The 22,375-nt window shown below is 35.4% G+C and overlaps 1 protein-coding gene across 5 annotated transcripts in view; it reads right to left on the reverse strand.

Moving 5' to 3' along the window:
* LOC138696140 (restin homolog) overlaps positions 1-22,375 on the reverse strand; it is a 921,493-nt gene that overhangs the window by 543,779 nt on the left and 355,339 nt on the right. For all 5 annotated transcript variants that reach the window (XM_069820696.1, XM_069820698.1, XM_069820695.1 and 2 more), the window contains exons 6-7: positions 16,594-17,488; positions 5,864-6,045 (exon numbers count right to left, since the gene is read on the reverse strand). In XM_069820696.1, coding sequence (XP_069676797.1) covers positions 5,864-6,045; positions 16,594-17,488 — 1,077 coding nt within the window. The remainder of the gene's footprint in view (positions 1-5,863; positions 6,046-16,593; positions 17,489-22,375) is intronic.

Here is a 22,375-nt window from a genome sequence, read left to right on the forward strand (position 1 = left end):
TCTCGTACCTTTCATGTCGTTATTCATTTTTGGGGACGAATAAAATTGACAGAGAGCGAAGAAGACTGATTTTATTAATTACTGTTTACCAATAAATACAAATATTGGACTTCTATAAAAATTTTCTCACACCTCAAACATGTGTTTTTGATTTTGTTACTCGTAGCACTTATTTCTCTTCCAGAATTATCAAAATATATTATGAATTGATAATATCAGACTCTGTATGTAAATTTCTTTTTATAAGAATTATGATACAATTTCGTAAAAGTTGACTATTTTGCACAAGAGCCAAAAAGATAACTTTACGAATGTGTATCAAACAGTGCTTTTGTACGACACCACAAATTTACATTAAATAAAAATTTCAAGTTAGAGGGATTATATGATCACGATTTCATAGTCTCTAAACCCAGAATCAAAGTATCCATGGAACGGCAGCCTTTTATTTTATTTTCACAATTTCATGGCCGTCTAAATCGTCCATGATCAACAAAGAGTTTGTTAGAGAATAAATAAAATATACTAATTACGCAATTTATATAATGTACTTAATAGCCTATGTGCCTTCTAATTAGAATTACCAGTAGAGTCTTTTCTAAAAATTCTTATTAGTAAGTTATTGACTTTAATACAGCATTCTGGACACGTTTCTGAAAAACATGTAAGTAACCATAGATCATGGCATATTAGACTGATGAGAAGTGAAGTTACTTCAGATCCCTGAAGCAATGCAAAGAGTGATTACTACGTATGTAACTTCAGCGTAACAATACGGGTTAAATGTAAATATAAATATTAAATTTGTTGCTTATTTTTGTTACCTGTAATATTTACGTCATGAAAGATCGAGTTAATACATTAATTTCTTACTGTATAGAGTTTGTACATTGAATATTGCATTTTCTATGCCAGTGCGTAAAGTGATTACTTTTTTACGCACTACTGTTTTAAAGGCTCACTTTACACATTTATAACTGTGGTTAAAATGCAACTTTAAGCACTATCACAGAAAAAATGTATTTCTAATTACATAACTAAATGCAGCAAATGATTTCATTTACTTGTCTTTTTTTTTAATATTCTCGAAATAGATGCCTGTAAGTTTAATACACTCATTACTAATTGCTTTGCATTATAATCACATAGATAACATCATTAACTAAATATAACATGATATATTCCATATTATATATTATCAACAGTGACTTGATCAACAAATTAATAACAGTATGAGTAGTTCTTCCTTCACTTCATTTATTCTTTCATCTCCTACCAATTGAAGGCTACAATTTTATTTTTCGCATTACATGATCCAATATGGATTGATAACTCCTGACGGTCCATATAAATTTATCTTTTTATGTAAATTTTTAATAAAAAAACATTGCACAATAACTTTACTGCATCTCCATTATCATTTCAGAAATTATACTTAGATACTACAATATTAACATTTTGTTGAATTCTTATTCTGACTTAATATCACCTAGTAACATTGTAATATCGGGAACTAAGTGTATGACGTAATATAAACAGTTAAATTCATTTCCGAGAAACGGAGCAAAAATTAAAGCATCAACAACATGAAATACAGAGTTGTTTCCGATCTCTGATAACAAATTTGAATGATGTCATGTGCGTCAGGAATCACACCGACAGCTGAATTGCGGCGAGAGGTGACAGACCAGTAGTGAGTGATTTCATAGTCAGAGTACACGGTGTATCACAGTAGCAATGCCCAAGAAAATCGAGCCTTTTTGGGAGGGGTACATAACAACCCTTTCGATGCCAAGTACAATTACGTGAAAATCACAGATAGTTATAATTTACATTTGAATTTATTATTCTTGTAATTTGTAATATTGGTTCACTTATCGCTTGCATATTCATTGAGTGTAACTTCTAGCCTTATATTATTTTGTAATTATTATTTTGTATGTTTTCATTATTTTACTCGACTTGTGCTTGAATAACTATATAAATTTTTATTAATGTTCTTTAAATATTAGTCTGTAAAATTGTATCAGCTTCTTTTGTTTCTGGCTAAGTGGAAGAGAAGGCCTGATAGCCTTAACTTCGCCAGAATAAATAAATACATATTACATATATTAGGCATCTTGTGTGTACCTAATAAGACTGGCAAAGCTCGGATGGGATTAATTCCAGAGTGGAAAAAGGAAGAAAATCCACCCCCCCCCCGTCACAAGTCGCCGCAATCCACGAGATGATACAAATTAGCCTAATTCCATTCGAGCTTCACCAATCTTATTAAGTACACAGAAGATGCCTTTCTTGGAAATAACGAAACCTCGTTTATTGCAGGCTTCTTTTATTTTCACTTAACTGTACTCGGCATCGGAAAGGGTTGTTATGTACCCCTCCCAAAAAGGCTCGATTTTCTTCGTAATTTCTGCTGTGAGTCGCCGTACACTCTGACCATGAGATCACTCACTACTCGTCTGTCACCTTGCGCCACAGTTCAGCTCTCGTGTCACTTCTGACGCACATGATGTCATTCAAATTCGATATCAGAGATCGGAAGCAACCCTGTATATAAAAGTGTAGTATAAAATTATAAAAGGAAATGAGACCATATATATGATAATAGCAAAATTACAAGTTCTGTAAACTATTTTCATCACATATTATATCGCAGTGTCTGATTCTTCATGAAACAATATCGCTGATGCACGATTAAAACTAATATTTGAGATAATCAACAAACATTCGAAGTTAATGTTAAATTATAAAACGAAAGGTATATTTACACATGATAATAACAAAAGTTACAAGTTACATAAATTATTTTGTTTATATAATGACTCTTTGACCGATCATCAATCAGTATTGCTGACCCAGGATTAAAATCACGATTAGGAACATTATCGCAATTTAAAGAAATAAAGGCTTAATATTCTATGAAATTGTAAAAAGAAAAATAGATCTTACATAACAGTATTGAAAATTACAAGTTATATAAATGATTTAGTTCATACGAGTATATTACATTTTATAGTTCTGTCCGTTCCTAATGAATAACACTGACCAAGATTAAAACTAATGAGTGAGAATTTCAGGAACACAATTTAAGTAATTATGGAATTTAAAAATAAAATCGGATCTCCAGATGATAGTAACAAAATATTCCAGTTGTATAAATTATTTATTTGACAAAATAAATAGCTCTAGAGCATAATTGAAACTAACGAGTGAGGATATCAACAATATGATTTAAATTAAAATGAAATTATAAAAGGAAAATTGAATTTACGAGTCACAGTAGCAAAAGTTACAAGTTATTAAGGGTGTAAGGGGAATAAGTGCCGTCCTTTTCACAGTCGTCGTGGACGGTCTACAGGAACAAAAGATGTCCATACAACATAGGGTCAAAACTTGATAGTTTTCCTAGAAAAAAAGTCTTCTCTTATTTTATTCGCGTTATACTGCTTATATCGTTAGTAAATTATGTAAACAGTAACATCAGTAGGTATATCTAGCAAAGAGTTAATATTAGTTTAAATACATATTTGTGTGTTCTATTACGTTTTCGTGAAATTAAATAAAATTGCATGATTAAATTTGTTAATATTCTGGCGTGAAAGAAGTGGCAACGAGTTCAGCAGGCAGTACTCTGCACAGACGTAGGCTACGTACATGTCTGCTGAGTTCAAACTCCCTGTCCATAGGTCTACTGCCGAGCGGATGACAGTTCGGTACCAGGTATTCGATAAACAACTTAAAATGTCATTCACAGTTTAGGAATATCATATGTTATTAATTTATGGAGAAAGTCGTCGTAATTCAAGTGAGGCAAGAAGATGTAAAGTCAATGTTTTCCGCAATGAAGGTTACCTAATCGGCGAACTTTTGTAGCGGTTTCTCAACGATTATTTATTAGAAACTAGGAGTTTCTTACCTCGTTTAGAAAATCATACAAACAGAAATTACTTTTAAAATTATACTGCTTTATGGGAGCGGGAGAGATTAAAATGTTGCATTTAAAAAAAATTCTTGTGATTTTGTGCAGTAAACCATTACTGTTTATTTTTAGACGTAAATAAAAAATGGACTAATATTCCCAATATTGTTAAATAAAATGGAAATTTACCATAAAGTTTTATTAATGAGATTGAAAGTTTGTATTGGCTGTTCGTTTTGTGTAAACAACGGTCCGCCCCTGCATTAGAATAGAGCATCTGTTTTGTACCAGTACGTCTGTATTCCGCTTGAGCTGCACTGTGTACTTGTAAACCCCCTCCTCTTCATCCAACAACGTTTCCAAATGCCTAATATTGTAAACTTTAATAATTAGTTAAATATTGCAATTAGAAAAAAATTGTTAGTGCATTTTTTCTTCCTTATGACATGAACAATCATCAGTTAAAATAATGGCACTTATACCCATTACACCCTGTATAAACTATTCTCTTAACGCAATAAATTCCTTTAACTGATTCTTAAGTAATATCGCTGACGGAGGATTAAAACAGACGATTTGAAACGACACAATTCAAGTAAATTAAACATTAATAAGTAATTGCAAGAATAAAATCAGTTCTATAAACGACAGTAACGAAATTACCTATAAGTTGTATAAACTGCATATTTTATTCACATAAGAAATTGTTCCGCCTGATTGATCACCAAACAATGTGGCTGATGCAGGATTATTGTCGATTGTTTGAATCATTAATTGATTGATGAAAGAATGCTATAATTTCTTACGCTGGCTTGAAACAAAACAATTTGATTATAAAATCCACAAGTACTGTAAATTGAAAACATATAAGTAAATATGTCAAGGAGACTACAACTGATGTCACTCTATAGGCTATAGTGATGTGCTGCATAACTAAAGCTCGGAACTTAGGGACGTGTGTCGTGTGCATGAATAAGGTTACAGGTAATTTCGTTACTGTCGTACTGTACACAATGTTCACGCTGCAAGTGCTCAGGGCCAGTTGTATGTACTAAGAAAGTGGTCACATCGAACGATAAGAAGACGGACGAGGGAACTGTGTCATGACGAAGCCAATGACATTCAGAGAATTGCAGGAAAACGTTTGTTTAAGGAATTAGAATATACGTGTTATTCGAATGGGTATTATAGAAGTTTGAAAATACATTTTTTTTTTTTTTTAATTTCAGGTACAGAATTTCGTGGAGGACTTCGGAGGAGATACGTTATTTTCTTCGAATGGAAAGTTTATATTTTGTAAATTGTGCCACACATAAACTAGAGGTTGGAAACGGTGAAAGACATTGCAGTCCCTTAAATCGGTGGAAAATTTGTCCACAGCCATGGAACAAATCGCAGAGGGACCTGCCCTAGTAGTGACACACAAATTGGAAACTGTTTTCGAGAAAAATTTGGGATATGCTTATCTTTCTCAGATACGAGATCAGCTAGCAACTGCTGAAAATCGAATAGAAAACAGTAACAGTGAAAAATATTCAGTATTTTAAGTTTCTTCCCGTCACTTCATGTGAAGTGGAAATAAGTTTTTCTCGTTTCAAATCATGTTTAACTAACAGGCGAAGAAGTTATGGGTTCGAAAATCTTCGAATGTACGTAGTCATACACTGTAATAAAATGTATAGAGCAGAACAGTAAATTTGATATATTTCTCGTGTTTATTTTCATTATACAAAAATTACGTGTTTCAACCTACCATAATACTATCAATACGTTGTTACAGCCAGAAACTACTTTTATAGCAGACCTGACTGTACCTCCGTGCTGGAAGCGGGAATTGTTGACATGGAAGTCCAGTCGCTTAGCCACAAAGGCACAAGTCCCCAAGTTCCGAGCTTTGTGCATAACATAAGAGTCTACCGTAGAGCAAGGGGTGGTACTTACGCAGCGAGGACGAGGATTTGGTGGATGCCTTCCCCACTTGGCTCTGGTTGACACTCACGTCGCTGATGGAGCTGTGCGGGGAGCTGTTAGGCGACGACACGCGTCCTGGGGCCGCCCCGTTGCCTGGAGACTGCTGCTGTTGCGACAGCGACGTCGAGGACGCCCTAGTGCGAGCCCTGCGACTGGAAACAACCAATGCGAGCGTTAAAACAAATCGGTGTCATGAAAATGACATGTTCTTAGTGTACTTTTATGCGTTTTGCAACAACTCAATCTCTTAAAATTTGCCAATGGCATTTCTACTTGCAGTTCACAACTGAAGTAATCGTTTACTGTGCATCCGAATAAGAAGGAAAACCTCAGTTATCTGCATTGCAAACGATAATCATTTTTACAACCTAAAGAGTAAAATGTCTCGCTTATAAATAGAGCAGTCTGTGACAACGCTTTTTAGTTCTTTTTAGCATTTCGCTTGTTGTGGGTGACTGGGGTTTAAAAATGGCGCGTCAGCTACTATGGCTATTTGCGCCCTAATCTAAAATCATTTACAAAACAGAAACACAATACAATAATCAGAATGTTTAAAAGAACTAAAAAGCGTTGTCACTGTTAAAACGAGGTACACAAATGGAGTTTCAACAACGTGATGCATAAAAATCATCAAAGTGAGCAGTACTCAGACCCTAGATAGTATTTAAAAAGAAACAATAAAATAATAAAACAAATGCCACCAGAAATGACTTATCTGGCGCATTTCTAAAATACTCGGATATAAAAGGTCCGAATGTCAAGTTCGTTAAAAATATATATACTAAATAACAAATGTAACCTCCGGATGTAAAGGGTCCGGAGGATAAGTAAAACGGGTCAATAAAAAACTAAATCACCCTGTCAAGCCCAGTACTCGATAAAAATCTCGGAACTGCATTTGTACAATTAAAATAATTTCCAAGAGTTCAGCTTGTCGTACTGCATATGTTTTTGATTTTGTTATGAATTTTAGATAGGCTAAGGGCGCAAATAGCCATAGTAACTGATGCGCCCATTTTAAACCCCACTAACAAATAGACCAGTCTAAGTAGAAATGTGTCATTTTTCACAAATACAGCGACATCATTTTAATCTTACTTCAATTTTTATTGTACCAGAATTTTTTTATTTTTAAATAATAATAATAATAATAATAATAATAATAATAATAATAATAATAATAATAATAACAATAATAATAATTTATTTGAACAATAATAATGGTACACTTTTAGTTGGCGCTTCCGATGAAGCAAAAGCTTGTGGCCGGGAGTGGAGTTTACATTGAATAATGAAAAAGTAGTATTACAAGTTTAAGCCTACACTAAAATAATTATTTAAATGTTTAATTTAAATAATCAAATATATGAATATCAAAATAATAATACAAGACATAATAATATAAGAAATACATTGAAATTATATCAAATATATGTAATGTACTTCACTCCCACTCCCCCCCCTCGTAAGCTTCCAACCGTCCTTCATACAGAATCAAGGCCGCGTATGCAGTGAAAGTCGCCTTACGGTCATAGTAAACAGTACTGAGTTAATGAGTATAGTACGTTCCAGAAATATGTTCGCGTTTTCCAGTGACGAAAGAGCTTTCAATATTGAATCATATTTTCGCACAGGTACTGTCGTCCGTTTGCCTACGTCGCATCCCGGTTTCCCTCATCCGCTTCTGCTCGTCCCTCTGTAAATGCTAGTGGCTGGGCTGTCTTAGCTCCTTTATGAAAACATTAATTTCTGTTAGAAACTGGACGTCTAAGTAATATTATGCAACTGTTTAAAATAACTTAAATAAAAGGGTTTCGTTAAGTAATTAACTGTCACGTGATTTCCCCCCTTTCTACGACCCTGCGACAAAACCACTTGGACGGACAGTAGAGTAATTTTATCTTTTCTGGTCGGGCAGAAGTGAAGATTGAATTTACAGTACGTAAGGTACTCTTTTATAGAGTAGGTACAGAATTATTTCAACATGAGTTACGGGTACGAAGGACGACAATGCTAATTGGAATTAGGTACAATAGTCTATAGTGCGATAATATACACAAAAGTCACAAAGCCTGTATCGAAATGAACGGCCACTATTTTCAAAAATGTGTTTGAATATCCATATTATGATTATTTTTCAACTTCATTCTCTGTATTGTACCTTAATGTGCTGTAGACAGTATAATATACACTGTATAATGAATACGTCCGAATGCATAGCTCAGTTCGTCAGTAAAAACACTTATTGTTAATACAGTACTGTATTTTGATTAAACAAAATTCCTAATGAAAATTCTGAAATTCAAAATCGCGTAATTTCCTAGTTTACGCAAATGGATGAACTACTTTTCTTCCCTCCTATAGTCCACACCTGTGGAGTAACAACCAGTGCGTCTGGCCGCGAAATCGGGGCACGTTACCTGGTTGAGGTTTTTTCCGGGGTTTTCCCTCAACCCAATACGAGCAAATGCTGGGTAACTTTCGGTGCTGGACCCCGGACTCATTTCACCGGCACTGTCACCTACATTTCATTCAGATACTAAATAACCTTAGATGTTGATATGGCGTCGTAAAATAACCCAATAAATAAATAAATCTTCCCTCCTATATCTAGTAAAGTGATTTGTTTGTATTTTATGCCAGTATCATCGAACTCCAGTCGTGGAAGGGGGTATTCATGGAAGGCGGAAGGGGTTCTCAACCGTTATTCCAAAGGTATAGCCAGGTTAATATTAGAAATGTTAGTAAAAATAAAATGCTGTCCCTGTACATAGGAGGAACTACTCCTCTGTGTGCTGGTTTTGACTTATTCACGTATATTTTAACTTTCTCCACAGATGAATCACAAGAATTTGTGTCGGGGGAGCGGGCTGGCCGTACATAATCTGTAAATAGTCTTGCCTCGAAGAATTTAAAATAAAGCAGCGTAGAATCACAGGTCACAATGAGCTCTTGCGGAATAATTAAAAGAAATATTCGTCACGAAATTTCATCAATTTCTAACGACGATTTGGACCGAGTCAACGAAAACGTTATCCTCACCTCCTCTTCATCCTTTTTATACTTACAATAGATGTACTACGTACAGTTTACCTTGTCCTATTTCAGTATATAACCCAATATGGAATATTAGGATGGGGTAGTACTTATGAAACTCACCTTAATCCACTAGATTTATTACAATAAATAATAATTAAAATATCTTTAAAATCACCCTGTTTAGTGTATAGTATATAGTATAGTGTGTAGTATAGTATATAACACAGTATATGGTATAGTATATTATAGTATAGCATAGTATAATTTAGTATAGTATAATATACTGTAGTACTACATTCTAGCTTAGTTGCTTCACAAGTGATGCCTTATGTGTGTCACTTAAGAGGTTGAAGCCTGTCTTCGGACAGTTGACTAAAGTAGAACATTATGGGTGCTATTCATAGACATTTCGCTAGCCCACGCTACGAGCGTGCTAAACTAGCCCCGCCAATCGACTGGTTACTTGTACAGGATTCATATCATATCATTATCATATCGCTAACACTGGTTTATGAATACGAAAAATGTTAGTTCGCCGATCATCCACCGGAAGCCCGCGCTAAGAATGTCTATGAATACGGGAGTTTAGTCACGTATAACCAACTTGAATGATGAGCAGCAGTAGAGTCTATTACAAACTCCATGTCAGAGAGGGACCGATTATTTATGTGATAGGCGATATCACTCTGCAAATAGCGGTCGATTATCTCAAAGAGGAGGTACGTTTCATATCGGCACAACACTGTCAAACTAAATTTGTATCCTCTTTGTGTTATACAAGGAAGATTGCGCCATTAAGCAAGAAATGACATTATTTACTTTAGATAATTTCTTTAAATAACATCAACTATATATTGTCCTCTGATTGAGGCTCTGGCTGATATGTACATCTATTATCAGGCAGTACATCTTACTTTACGATATGTGTTAGAGGAAGAACAATTATTGCTTGTATGCATCTGAAATCTGACTAGTGTAATATGTAACTAGTCGGCGATGTAAGCAATAGAGAGGAAAAGGAACTGGTCACCCTACCCCATTATCTCCTAAGCTAGTTGCGTCACAAGTGGTGCCTTCTTGGTATCACTTGAGAGGTTCAGGCTTATCTTCGGACAGTTGACTAAACAACAACTATATATTTATTATCTGTATTTAATTCAATTGATTATTATTGGGTAAAATATATATATATTTTTTTTCATTAGATTAGAAACTATAGATGGAACCAATCATAGAATACCTACAAAATTACAAGTAAAATTCTAAGTCACATATAAACACAATGTTTCGATCTAGAATTCCACGCCAAATGTCCTGTGGGCAAGATATCCTTGGGTAGACCTTGGTAAAAGGCCGTAACGGGTCACTAGAGGCCCAATACATGCAAGAATGATGATGATGATGATGATGATGATTATGATTATGATGATAGATTAGTATTGCAATTCGCGTGATTTGTGACTTCAAACCAGTATTAATTTTGTACATGTACGAGTGATTATAGTAATGAGAAATACGGAATATATGTTAATAGAAAGGATTAATAAAATTCTATGCATTTAGATGCATACGTTTTGCAGAAGATTCAACTACAAAATCTTTCGAAAATCGTCTATATAAATTATAATAAAAAAGGAACATGCGAAGTTATTATGAATAAATTGAAAATAAAGCCTTCTGTAGAATTAATTAATTCTGCCCAAGAGCAGATCTTTCACTGAAAACCCAGTTTTCTCCAGTCTTTCCTATTTTCAGCCATCCTCTTAGTCTCCGCATACGATCCATATGTAGGCCCGGTTCACACGTAATGTCTGCGGACGGCAGCTATGCGGCAGTAGCACTATTCTGAGCCCACGCGAGCGGATGAAAGACGGACGGAAGGATTTGAGGTGGACAGTCGCCATAGATGCAAATCACCGTGCAATACTAGTGTACTCGAAATGCAATTATTGATGAAGACATTGAGTTCATCCAATAGTCAGCAGTCCTTTATTACAAGGAACTTTTTATGTGTTAACTAGTTGCGCAAGAAAGAATCAATTTTTTTAATCAACTTCAAAATGACATTTCCCAGCTTCGATGAATTGTATCATACTCTGAAAAATGTCTTCAGAAAGAATATATTAATGTAAGACTGGCTATACCTCCAATAGAATGATTTCTATAACATTTATGGCAAATTAATAGTTGACCAACTCTGTAGTGTAGGGGTCAGCATGTTGGTCTCTTGCCCGGGTTCAATTTGTGTTCTTTTGTTTTGTATGTTTTTGGAAAATATAATTTCAATTAATGCTCCGCCATAAATGTTGTAACTAAAACCTTGTGCATCCCTCGAGTTTATCATACGGCTCATCCTCCCCCCACATGTTACGTTTTCACTGTGCCTAACAAGACGCTCTACTGTACCTGAAAAGCCATAACAAGTTGAAATAAAATAGTGTATAAAAGTAAATTTTAAACTAAAAATAGTCTGAAATCTCTTGAGGGGGGGAATTCTTGAATCCGGGGGGAAGGAACATCCCTTAAATTCATCACTGCTTCTGAAGATATCAATTCCTGCTTGTTCCGGGGTCTAGTATAAGCCTACGTAAGAAATGGACTAATTATTTTGCGCTTTGGATCAACACTATATTTTACCTCTCATCTCACGTGACTGCTGCATGCTCACCTCATGATCTTTGTAATTATTAACGTTATTGCAACGACAGTTCCTATATTCGTTACATCCAGGTTTTGCATGTTGGATAGTGTTAATTTTGTGTACTATGTGTGACGCATACTTCAGGTCAATTTTTGTCATAAAATCAGGGGATCATTTTCAATTTATTCTTTTTAAAGAAGAGGGAAATAAAAATAAAAGAAAATCGGAAGAGATCAGGTAATCTGGAGCACTGAGTACTACATAACCAGATGATCAAGAATAATTTTTTATATGAGCGTGCACGAAGACTGATTCAGTGATCTTGTTGCAAACTTTCAAGGCTGGTAGAGTCATTACAAGCAGTTCAGGAACTGAAATCGTCTCGGTTAGTGCCCGGTTTTACCTGTACATACAGAGATATCTACGATTTAATGTGCTGATATGTTTGAAATGAGTTTCCGAAACAACAATATTATCGTCATCTTTATAGTTATGACTGCTTTAACTGATAACCATGCCTCGACCTGTAATTACCTGGCTGTTAGTATTGATTCGAACAAATACCGACATGCGGCGCTACTGCACTACTGTTTCGTAAACTACAGTATAATAACTAATATTAAATAATAATATAGACTACAATAAATTAATTTAGTATATTATCGGTATAGTTTAAACAATTTGGCGTTTTTTTTACGGACCTTAAGGTAAATGTTCTACTTTCCATGACATATTAGGATAATAAGTTTTTAGTTGGTTATTTAACGACGCTGTATCAACTACAAGGTTATTTAGCGTCGATGAGATTGGTGATAGCGAGATGATATTTGGCGAGATGAGGCCGAGGATTCGCCAAAGATTACCTGGGATTCACCTTACGGTTGGGGAAAGTCTCGGAAAAAAACCCATTCAGGCGCAACTTCAAACTGACAGGCAAGCGCCTTAACCGACTGAGCCACGACGGTGGCCGACACATTAGGATAATAATGAGTGTTTGCAAATACAATTTCGAATACCTCAAGCTTAATTTTCGTCATCAACTTCAGATTCTATGTCAGTCAAGGAATATTTTATTCTTGGGTGTTTTACCAATGTCACTGGTATTTCGGGCTACGAAAAGTCAATTTGAACACATGAAAACATTCCTATGAACGAATGTAAAATATTTTTCCATGACTGGTATGGCTACCATAGCCAGCACAGCTGATTACGGTTGCAGTTTTGTAGTAAAATTTACATCTAACCCTCTCTCCACTAGTATTATTTACCTCAATGACCACGCCAAATAGCAATAATTAATCATATTACGAGTGAGATGGAAGTGTACATGTACACTATCGTTTATCATACGGTTCTTTAGTTAAAAAGCCCTGTACCTACGAGTACAGAGCTCACTGTGTATCCATCAGCCATATTACTACTGAACACTTCTGCAAACAAGAGTAACTATAAATAACTAAGGAAATTACTAACAAAATACTAGTGGAGAAATCTATGGACGACAATAGATACTGAATTTGTAGTTACCTCAACTTTTAGTTACAAGCGCTGATAAATCTACATTTAACTTTCAAGAAACTCATTAAAGTTGTCAGTGCAGTTAAATTTATAAGCGCAGTTAAGTAACAGAGTTAAAAGATGTACCAGAAACCGGGCATAAGAATTATAACCGAAAACGTTGCCACTGATACCAGGAAGTCAGGTAAATCCCACCTCCAATTGAAGCATACAGTATTATGGTGTGTATGTCAGAGAGAAACTTTACCAGCAGATTGATGCCAACTCTTCCAACATCTGGAAGATTTTATTTTTGACATCCCAGAGGTAAATGTCACTGTGTCGAAGGGGTATAGATTGGACTTTCGCTGGTAATAAAAATGGCAATCTACACCTCTTCTAAAGGATTCGCCATTACTTCCTCATTTATATCGTCACTATATCGCCTCTGTAACAGCTTGGTTAGGTTCCTCTACCTAGTTTGTCATTCTCCATTGTCAATTTTGGTTTTGTCACATATTTCAACGTCCTAACACAGTGATGTCAAAGCAAGCGCATTTTTCTGACCTTGACGTCGTGCGCGGGCATCAAGCGCTACTTATGGAAGGAGGAATAAGCAGCCTGCCGGATTAAGAAAACAGTGGTGCACAAACTTCAAACGGAACGTGAAATTTTATGTCGTTATTTTTACATGGCTTCTTTCTATTTGATATTGTCCTACTTAAGGAAGGAGGAATAAGCAGCCTGTTGGATTAAGAAAACAGTGGTGCACAAACTTCAAACGGAACGTGAAATTTTATATCGTTATTTTTACATGGCTTCTTTCTATTTGATATTGTCTATATTATCTGTCAAACAAAAGTATTTACACCAATTTCTTAATATTGCAGTTGTGTTTTAAACATTAATAACATAATAAAGAGTTAACGTAATAAAGAGTTAAATTCTATAGTACCTTAAACTGTACTACTCTAAGCGAATGAAACACATCATTCATAAAGAAAGTGATATCCAGAAAAAAAAAAAAAAAGAGATTGAGTATTGATGGTATCTTTAGCCTTATAAAAGCAATCAATGAACTAATCAAAACAATATTATAGTACAAAGAAAAGTTACCTAAGTACCGCGTATCTTTTAAGTGTAACTAATATTCCATAACAAAACTCTTATCGCATTATGCTTTTAAGGTGATATTGGTGCAACTTCCTATCATTAGAATATTAAGTTATTTTCTCCATATCTGCTGAAGCTATTGAGCTGACATTTTTACAACATATGGGCACATATATTTTGCGTATGATGTAACAGTAGTTGATTTGTTAATTCATTTCCTTACAAACATTAATTTTCCATGGGAATACTTTCAAAATTTGTAATACACTATCTTCAGTAATACGGTAGGGAAGAGTCGGGTAGTATCGGACATCGGGTAATATCGGACAGTGAGTTTCTTTCATCTACCACACGATGATAGTACCTGATTGACATGATTACGTTTCTGTGATGTCGCATAGAGAAACGTAACCATGTCATTTAGGTACTACCATATGGTGGTAGATTAAAGAAACGCACTGTCCGATACTACCCGATGTCCGATACTACCCGACTCTCCCCTATATTACATTTAAGAAAACATTGTTTCAGTACCTGTAAGAATACTAAATAAATAGGCTTATTTCTGAAAATCTTGTGAAAAATGAGCATTAAAATTGAAACTTACATTCTCATAATGCACTTAGACTTCTCAGACAAATCTAAAAATTAACATGGATACAGTTTTAGCAAGTTCTCTTCCCTTTAGCTATTGAATCAGTGCTGGCCATCCCTGAATATAGCTCGAACAAGCGACATATACTACCTTTTTCGTCTGTCTCTTTCCTTTCCGCTGTAAAGTGATCAGGCTCTCCTGAGCTCTAAAGCACGCGCTTGCTCCTATGGGCATCAATTGACATGACTGTCCTAACACATCAGTTGTAACCACTTTGTGTATTATACAGACATTCATTGCAGACTAAACCATTTTCTTCAAATTACACAATTTTATTAAGAGAAACAATAATTTTAGGATACTGGACATATCTCAACTTCACGTCGTGAATGTGTGTTATTAGCTAATTGTATTTTACGAATAGTACTTAGGTGTAAGTATTTTTATGCCGTGTTCCACCTCTGCCAAATCTAGTCCGGAGAAAATTATAGATCACTCCTGGTAAGAGGGTGAAAGGAAGACATGCTATGGTTTGTTGACTCTTTAGTATGAATTCAAATTTTGTGGATGTAAAGCTGCCTTCAGAATACAAATTTAAACGCAAAAATAAAAGCCTGGATACACATAAGAGAAAAATTAGTAATCTTTCTCAATGAGGGACGTGTAGCATGTAACAATCAATTCCGTTGGCTTTTTTAGCGCTGTTCTTTATTGATAGGACATACTGTGGAGACGAATAGAGTAGATTGTATGTTGTAGCATAGGCCATTAATTTTGTTTTTATTCTGCGTCAGAAATTTTGGACGCTAATTCTAATTTTGCAAGTACAGAGTGTCTCGAAATGAGTACCCTGATTTCAGACTATTATTGCTTTCCACTGATATCACTTGATGTCACTGATTTCTGATTTTCCTTTGTAAGTGAGATTGTGCACTCTTTAAAGTTTTTGTGGCTATGTGTGGTCGCATTTCAGGAGAAATTCCGAACAAGACATGAGTGTTTTTCCCCCATTCTTACAACCAATCTCCGACACGGGATCGGTCGGCCAATGACTGGGCCTTATTTGTCCCAGTCGCCCTATGACACCATCCCCATTTACCTGCTCCTTCAGAGGCGCTGAGTTACTAGCTTACCCTCTCCTCTTACCGCGGAAGGACCATAATCCTCTCGCAGGGATCATTAATGAAATTTGTACAGCACGCGGTGCGTCTTTTCTTGTAGTGAAGCCATTTCACATATTCAGTAACTACAGCGCTCAATTGGGAATTGAAGCACATAGCCACGGAAACTTTAAAGAGTGCACCATCTCACTTACAAAGGAAAATCAGAAATCTGTGACATCAGTGGAAAGCAGTAACAGCCTGAAATCATGGTAATCATTTGATGACACTGTAGATTTTGCAATGCTTCTTAGTTCCTCTTATATTTAACAGTAAAGAACAAAGAAAATACAATAATAGATTTCTCTTTGCCAGGTCCGACTATCAATTTTCTATTACTGAGTGGGTGCCTAACTCTTGTCTTCGTCTTATTGACTTTCACTTGAATTAGGACATAAAAGCATTGAGCTGCTAATATTATAACATTTATGTGATTATATCCGTATACGTGAATGTATTATGAATGGTTTCATTTCCTGGATTGTTCCTAGCTTTCATGTAAGTTTGCATCTATGATGGACTCTTATTGAAGGACCAACTAGACGCAAAGCGAGTTAATTCAATTTTGTTCCCGGGCGCGATGCATCGTTACCGTTCTGCTGAGGTATAACAGCAGCGGAACACAGCACAATATATTTTAGAGATGACCACGTACCTCTTTGCCTTGAGAGGCGAGTTCTCCTTGAGGGCCGAGGCTCCCAGACTGCTGGAGCTCGTCTTGCGCGTGCGGTCGCCGTTGCGGCTCGGCTGGGAGGAGGAAGGCGTCAGGTTAGCGAACACCTTGCTCTTCACCTCCTTCAAGCTGCGTGTCTTCATCTTCTGCTCCGCCTGGCCCTGGGCAATCTTGTTCATCACGGCATCCCAGCGCCCGCCGTTCTTCCGCAGGGACTTGGACGGTGACCTCGAGGGCCGCCTGTTCTCCTGATTTTCGTCTTCAGTACTCGCGCTGCCTCCGCCCCTCGTCGTGCTAGCTGGCGACTCTATCATGGCCTTAATCTTGGACACTACGTTCCTCTTTGGCATCTTGTACTTTTTGAGCGTATGGTGGCCCTCCTCCTTGGACGACTTACTGTTTGCCGAGGCGGCCTGGGTTGCTGGCTTGTTTCCAGCCGGAGCAGTCACTTCTGTCTTGTGTTGTGACTGCCTTTCTAAGCAAACATTTTCAGCATCTGTTGCCACCGCCATCTGGTTCACGACAATCACAGCCTGGTGGTTCTTCGAGTTGTTCTCAACTACTAAGGTCTCTTCAAACTCATTCGTGTCCATGGCGACCGGCAAGTCCTTTGTAGTCTCAGACCCAGTTTGTGGGATGATAGTGAAGGCAGGATCAGAGTCTTTCACCTGACTCTGCTCAGAGTGTGAGGACACTGTCTTCGTTGATCCGTCAGGAGAGAAGTCTGCCTCGACAGGACCTCTCTCCTCGACCTGGAACTCCTTTCCATCGGAGGCTGGGTCTTCGGGTCGTCTTTCCAGGTCCGAGTACACGCCACTGGATTCCATCTCTTCGTTAATGGAGGCCGTGAAACTGGGACACCTTTGGTGTTGATGGCCTGGAAAATTACACAGTAATAATCCTTTATCTCATATATCTACACAGAGTCTATATTGTTGTGAGTGTATAATGCTTGACATGTTCACTTTGTAAGTAAGAAATCCAATTAATCGATTATGTATGGGATATTTCACAGTGACTAACGTAACAATCGTATGTAAATTGTGGATACATACATGAAACATAATAAATGCTAGTATTTTTATATTAGTGCCATATTATTTAGTACATAAAGCTCTATTGATGGAATTAAAAAGAACGTTTTAAATGTCAACTCCATTTATACAATACTCATTTTTGGTAGTGTGACAAACGTAACATTTTTATTACTGTCTGAAAATAGAGACATAAACTAAACAATTTTTCTGTGATTTGGTTGTTAACAAAGTAAAACTATAAATTGCACAATTAATAATGTGTTTTCGATAAGCTTCGTTTCATATTTCAATTATGAATAGATCACCCAGTATCTGAATATATGTCAATACATGTGTGAGACTAACGTAACAGAAAGTAACATGCACAAATGTAACTTAATACGCATTTACTGAACAAGTTTTACTACTGAGTAAGAAGAATAGCATTACATATCCCATCTAAGATTTCATATCTGCAAGTTTTTACAATGAATACTTAATCAATTATTAGATAATACTTAATATCCATACGGGAACAGACACTCCCACGGCCAGAATCATACAACAGTTTCACATCTGTTGCAACTGCCTCCTCATCTCCTGTATTCCTGTAGAGGTTAATGTAAAGATGTCCTACTTTTACTACACTGTGGGTCCACACCTGTGAAGTAACGGTTAGCGCGTCTTGCCGCGAAACCAGGTGGCCCTGCTTTGATTCCCGGTCGGGGTAAGTTACCTGGTTGAGGTTTTTCCGAGGTTTTCCCTCAACCCAATATGAGCAAATGCTGGGTAATTTTCGGTGCCGGACCCCAGACTCATTTCACCGGAATTATCACGTTCATTTCATTCAGACGCTAAATAACCTAAGATGTTGATAAAGCGTCGTAAAATAAACTAAAATAAAACAAAACTACACTGTGGCATGCCTTTATTCCGTGTATGGACTTAACTTGAGGAAACGTGTTTTCAAGTTCATTCTCACCATCTTCCATAATTAGATAGGGGTATACACAAGCAGTTAACTTTATATTCGTGTTGATAAAAGTCTTGTACCAATTTTTTAGTGTCTTCTCATATGGAGTGAAGCAGTTCACTCTCTTAGTTTTTTGTTTGCTCCTCATTTTCCACACAATAAGCTTTTTCAGGACAACTTTTCTTTTGCATGGACCTGCAGGAAGTGAAGTGTGAATTCCTCTTAGGGTTTTCCCAAATGTTTGTGGTGATTTGTATGGGAAATGAAAAGCTAAGGACATCTGCTCTCTAATTACCCTTTTTTTTTTCTTTTTCATATTACGCATACAGATTTTTCCTACTTTTGCTTCCTCCTTCTTGAACTCATTTCTTTCTCAATTATTATTTAGGTAACATTTTTTAATCCTCTACATGTGTAGAATCTAATCCTGAAATTTTCCGAGTATTTTTTAAACATTCTGTATATGCAAACATGTTGTAGAACGTCACATCTTGTGTGTATAAAGTGCAAATATATTGCATTCTATTATATTTATTGCTACCTACTATAATACAAAATGCATTATAGAATGAACAAACGCACACTCGTCTATGTAACTAATATTTTGTGCAATCTTGTACTTTATGTAAGCTAGTAATCCACAAGAAATATATTTGTAAATTTAAACACTGCATTTTTCACTCGACTGTACTTGCAATCAACGCATTTGTAGAAAGAGTACTGCTACTACTCTCACCTTATCCCTCTTCGACAGAATAGAACGGTACGTGTTGACGTAACATAGTGAAGCGGGATACAACTTTCATCCATCATAACATCCCAACATTGTAAATTTGCACAGAGTCAGTGATGCACTTAATTAATTGAGTGCTTTGCCGATTGCCAAGGATTTGTCCAAAATAACAGTGCACTGTCTGCATGTTGTCAGATTGCAATAGGCCTATACAAAATATAACTCCTGTAATGTGTTTCAATGGCTGAGTTTCTTCTATATTACATTTTTCCTATTTATCATATTCTTAATCTTGGTTTAAACACTAACAAAATATGCTTTTATATGCGCTAAAAGCTGAAATGCGCATTAACTCATTTCATTTATTTCTTCCTGTAACCACTACACGTTGCCATTGACAAAGAGTACCATGATACAATAAATATACAGTAAATGCCTTAAGGCTTAATGAATCATTGTTGTTACAGTGAAAAATAACAATTTGAAATAGATTGAAACAAATAATAATAATAATAATAATAATAATAATAATAATAATAATAATAATAATAATAATAATAATATATATGCACTATAAAATCTTGACCTTTGGTTACAAATAAGTTGAAATGCATTTACATATAATAGTAACATATGATTTGCAACTAATGAATAAAATATGTAAATATGCTAAAATACGCGCCCTAGTCATTAAATAGTGTGAGACTGTAAGAAGAATTTTTTGTGTCACAGTAATGTCTCAAGCGCATTGACCGTTGTAGGTACAACTGATAAATTCGCTCGATTCTCTTCGGCGGGCTTTGTGTGTTATAGTACATTATGCAACGAGCCTATAATGATAGTAATTAAGAATCGAGTATGGATATTTATGAAACGAGCGCAAGCGAGTTTCATAATTTTCATACGAGCTTCTTAATTACCATTATAGGCGAGTTTCATACGACTTTTTATGCTCGACCATATTTCTAACTTGAAATTACCGTATTCAGATGTATACATTTTATTTGTATCTGACAAGATCGGAAGTGACCTTGTTCTAGGTCGTGAATTGTGAGATGTGCGCAGACGCGAAAGTATTGATTTTTTCCGAAGAACAATAATGTCACTGACCTTGACGTAGTCCCGTTAAACTTGATAATATTATAATATTATAACCTTGATTATTGAATTCGACATTGAAAAACGAGATGAAAAATTGAATTTATTTGAATATTATTTACAATTAACGCTAATTATTATAGTAACAGAACATAACCTTCTGCGACAGTATTGGATTTCCAGCCTCCGTGACTTTTCGCTAATTCTCTTTCGATTGCATATCCGAGAATAATCGATACTTGAGGTTTTATAACGGTACAAAGCTGACTTGTCATTGGCTGAACACATGTAAGCTGAGTTGTCATTGGCTGAAGACCTGTACTTTAATGAGTAGGTGTACTTTAATGACATGCATTAAAGGACTGCTACCAGGTGTATAATTAGTACATTTTCGGCATGGTCTAGCATTAAATTTATTAAACAGTTTAAACACAATAACCAGAAACATTTATTTGTATAAATTTTAATATGAATGACGATGAACTCATATTATTTTTCTTTCCTAATAAGTATTCAAATTCCTTTTATCAGCATAGAAACACACAATCTTACCGAAAAGGAGAAAGAACGTGTAACACTGTTTGAAAAACGTTTAAATGAATGTCACCTTTTGCTGAAAGTTTATGCGGAACATAAAGAACTCTCAGAACGAACCTTGAAACATTTAATTCAGTTAACTTTTGTGAGCAGATTTTTCCGATCTTTCCTCTATCAGAACTGAGTAAATGCGGCGGCAGACTTGAGATTAAAGATAACTAACATTGATTTTAAAATATAAAGACATTTTAAGCACAAAGAAAACAGTTCCATCATTCTCAATGAAGTAAGGAAACTTGATTTATTTTTCAGTAGCACATTTTTCGTTAGGCATCGTTGATAAAACTAATTCAAAATTAATAATTTTCTTACAGCTGCCCGAATATTATAAAAAAGATTGAACTGAAATTATAGTATTGTTTTGCTTTACCATTTTTAAAACCAACCCTGCTGTAACGTGTTAATGAAAGCCATCCACTTTTTTTCAGGACAGTATTATATTATTTACGTTTTATTTTTAAATTCAGATAGTCTGTCAACTTTAACTCAATTTTGCAAAATATAACAGAAATATTACCACTCATTTTACTTAATATTAAGAGGGATCACACAGTAGCGGTGCTGTAGATTGTAAACCTTTTACAAAATTTTTAATAACTCAGAGATAATTCAGTTGATTTTTCTCATTTTTTGTATACAAATAAGTGGTATCTGAGCCTCTCATTTGGCATTAACAAATTTATAATTATCGAATTAATTTATAATTTTTATTCACTTTAAAGGAAATAATTTGCTGCTACATAGGAGGAAAATATAGTATCTTCCCAACCACTTGTCAGATTCTAAGTTTCTTTTTTTTCTGACTCCAGAAATACAGTGTTAGAGGATGGGCCACAGTGAGCTGCCTACGTTACAAAGTTTATGAACTACATTTTTTTATTTTGTCATAAGCAAAAAAGTCAATTTTTATTTTACATTATTTACTTAAAATTTCTGAAATTATGATTATATCTATATGAAACTGGTTCATCCTCTACAGTTTGAATGGCTACAGATATCCTGAAAATTTTAAACAATTTGGACAATTAGTTCAAGAGATATCACGTTTGTAGTTTGAAAAATAATAGCAAATTATTTCCTTTAAATTTTGTGAACAAAAATAATGAACTATTATAATTATAAATTTGTTAATGTCAAATGGGTGGCCCAAATACCACTTATTTGTGTACAAAAATGAGAAAGATCCATTAAATCATCTGTGAAATATTTAAAATTTTGTGAACGTTTACAATCGGCAGGACCGTTACTGTATGAGCCCTCTTAACCCAAAATCCAACCTACTCATCATTCCACTAACGTATTTGAAGGGGCCCGCGAAAATACTGATCTATGGAGAGAGGGATCCGT

This window comes from Periplaneta americana, chromosome 3, assembly GCF_040183065.1.
Source record: "Periplaneta americana isolate PAMFEO1 chromosome 3, P.americana_PAMFEO1_priV1, whole genome shotgun sequence".
NCBI lineage: Eukaryota > Metazoa > Arthropoda > Insecta > Blattodea > Blattidae > Periplaneta > Periplaneta americana.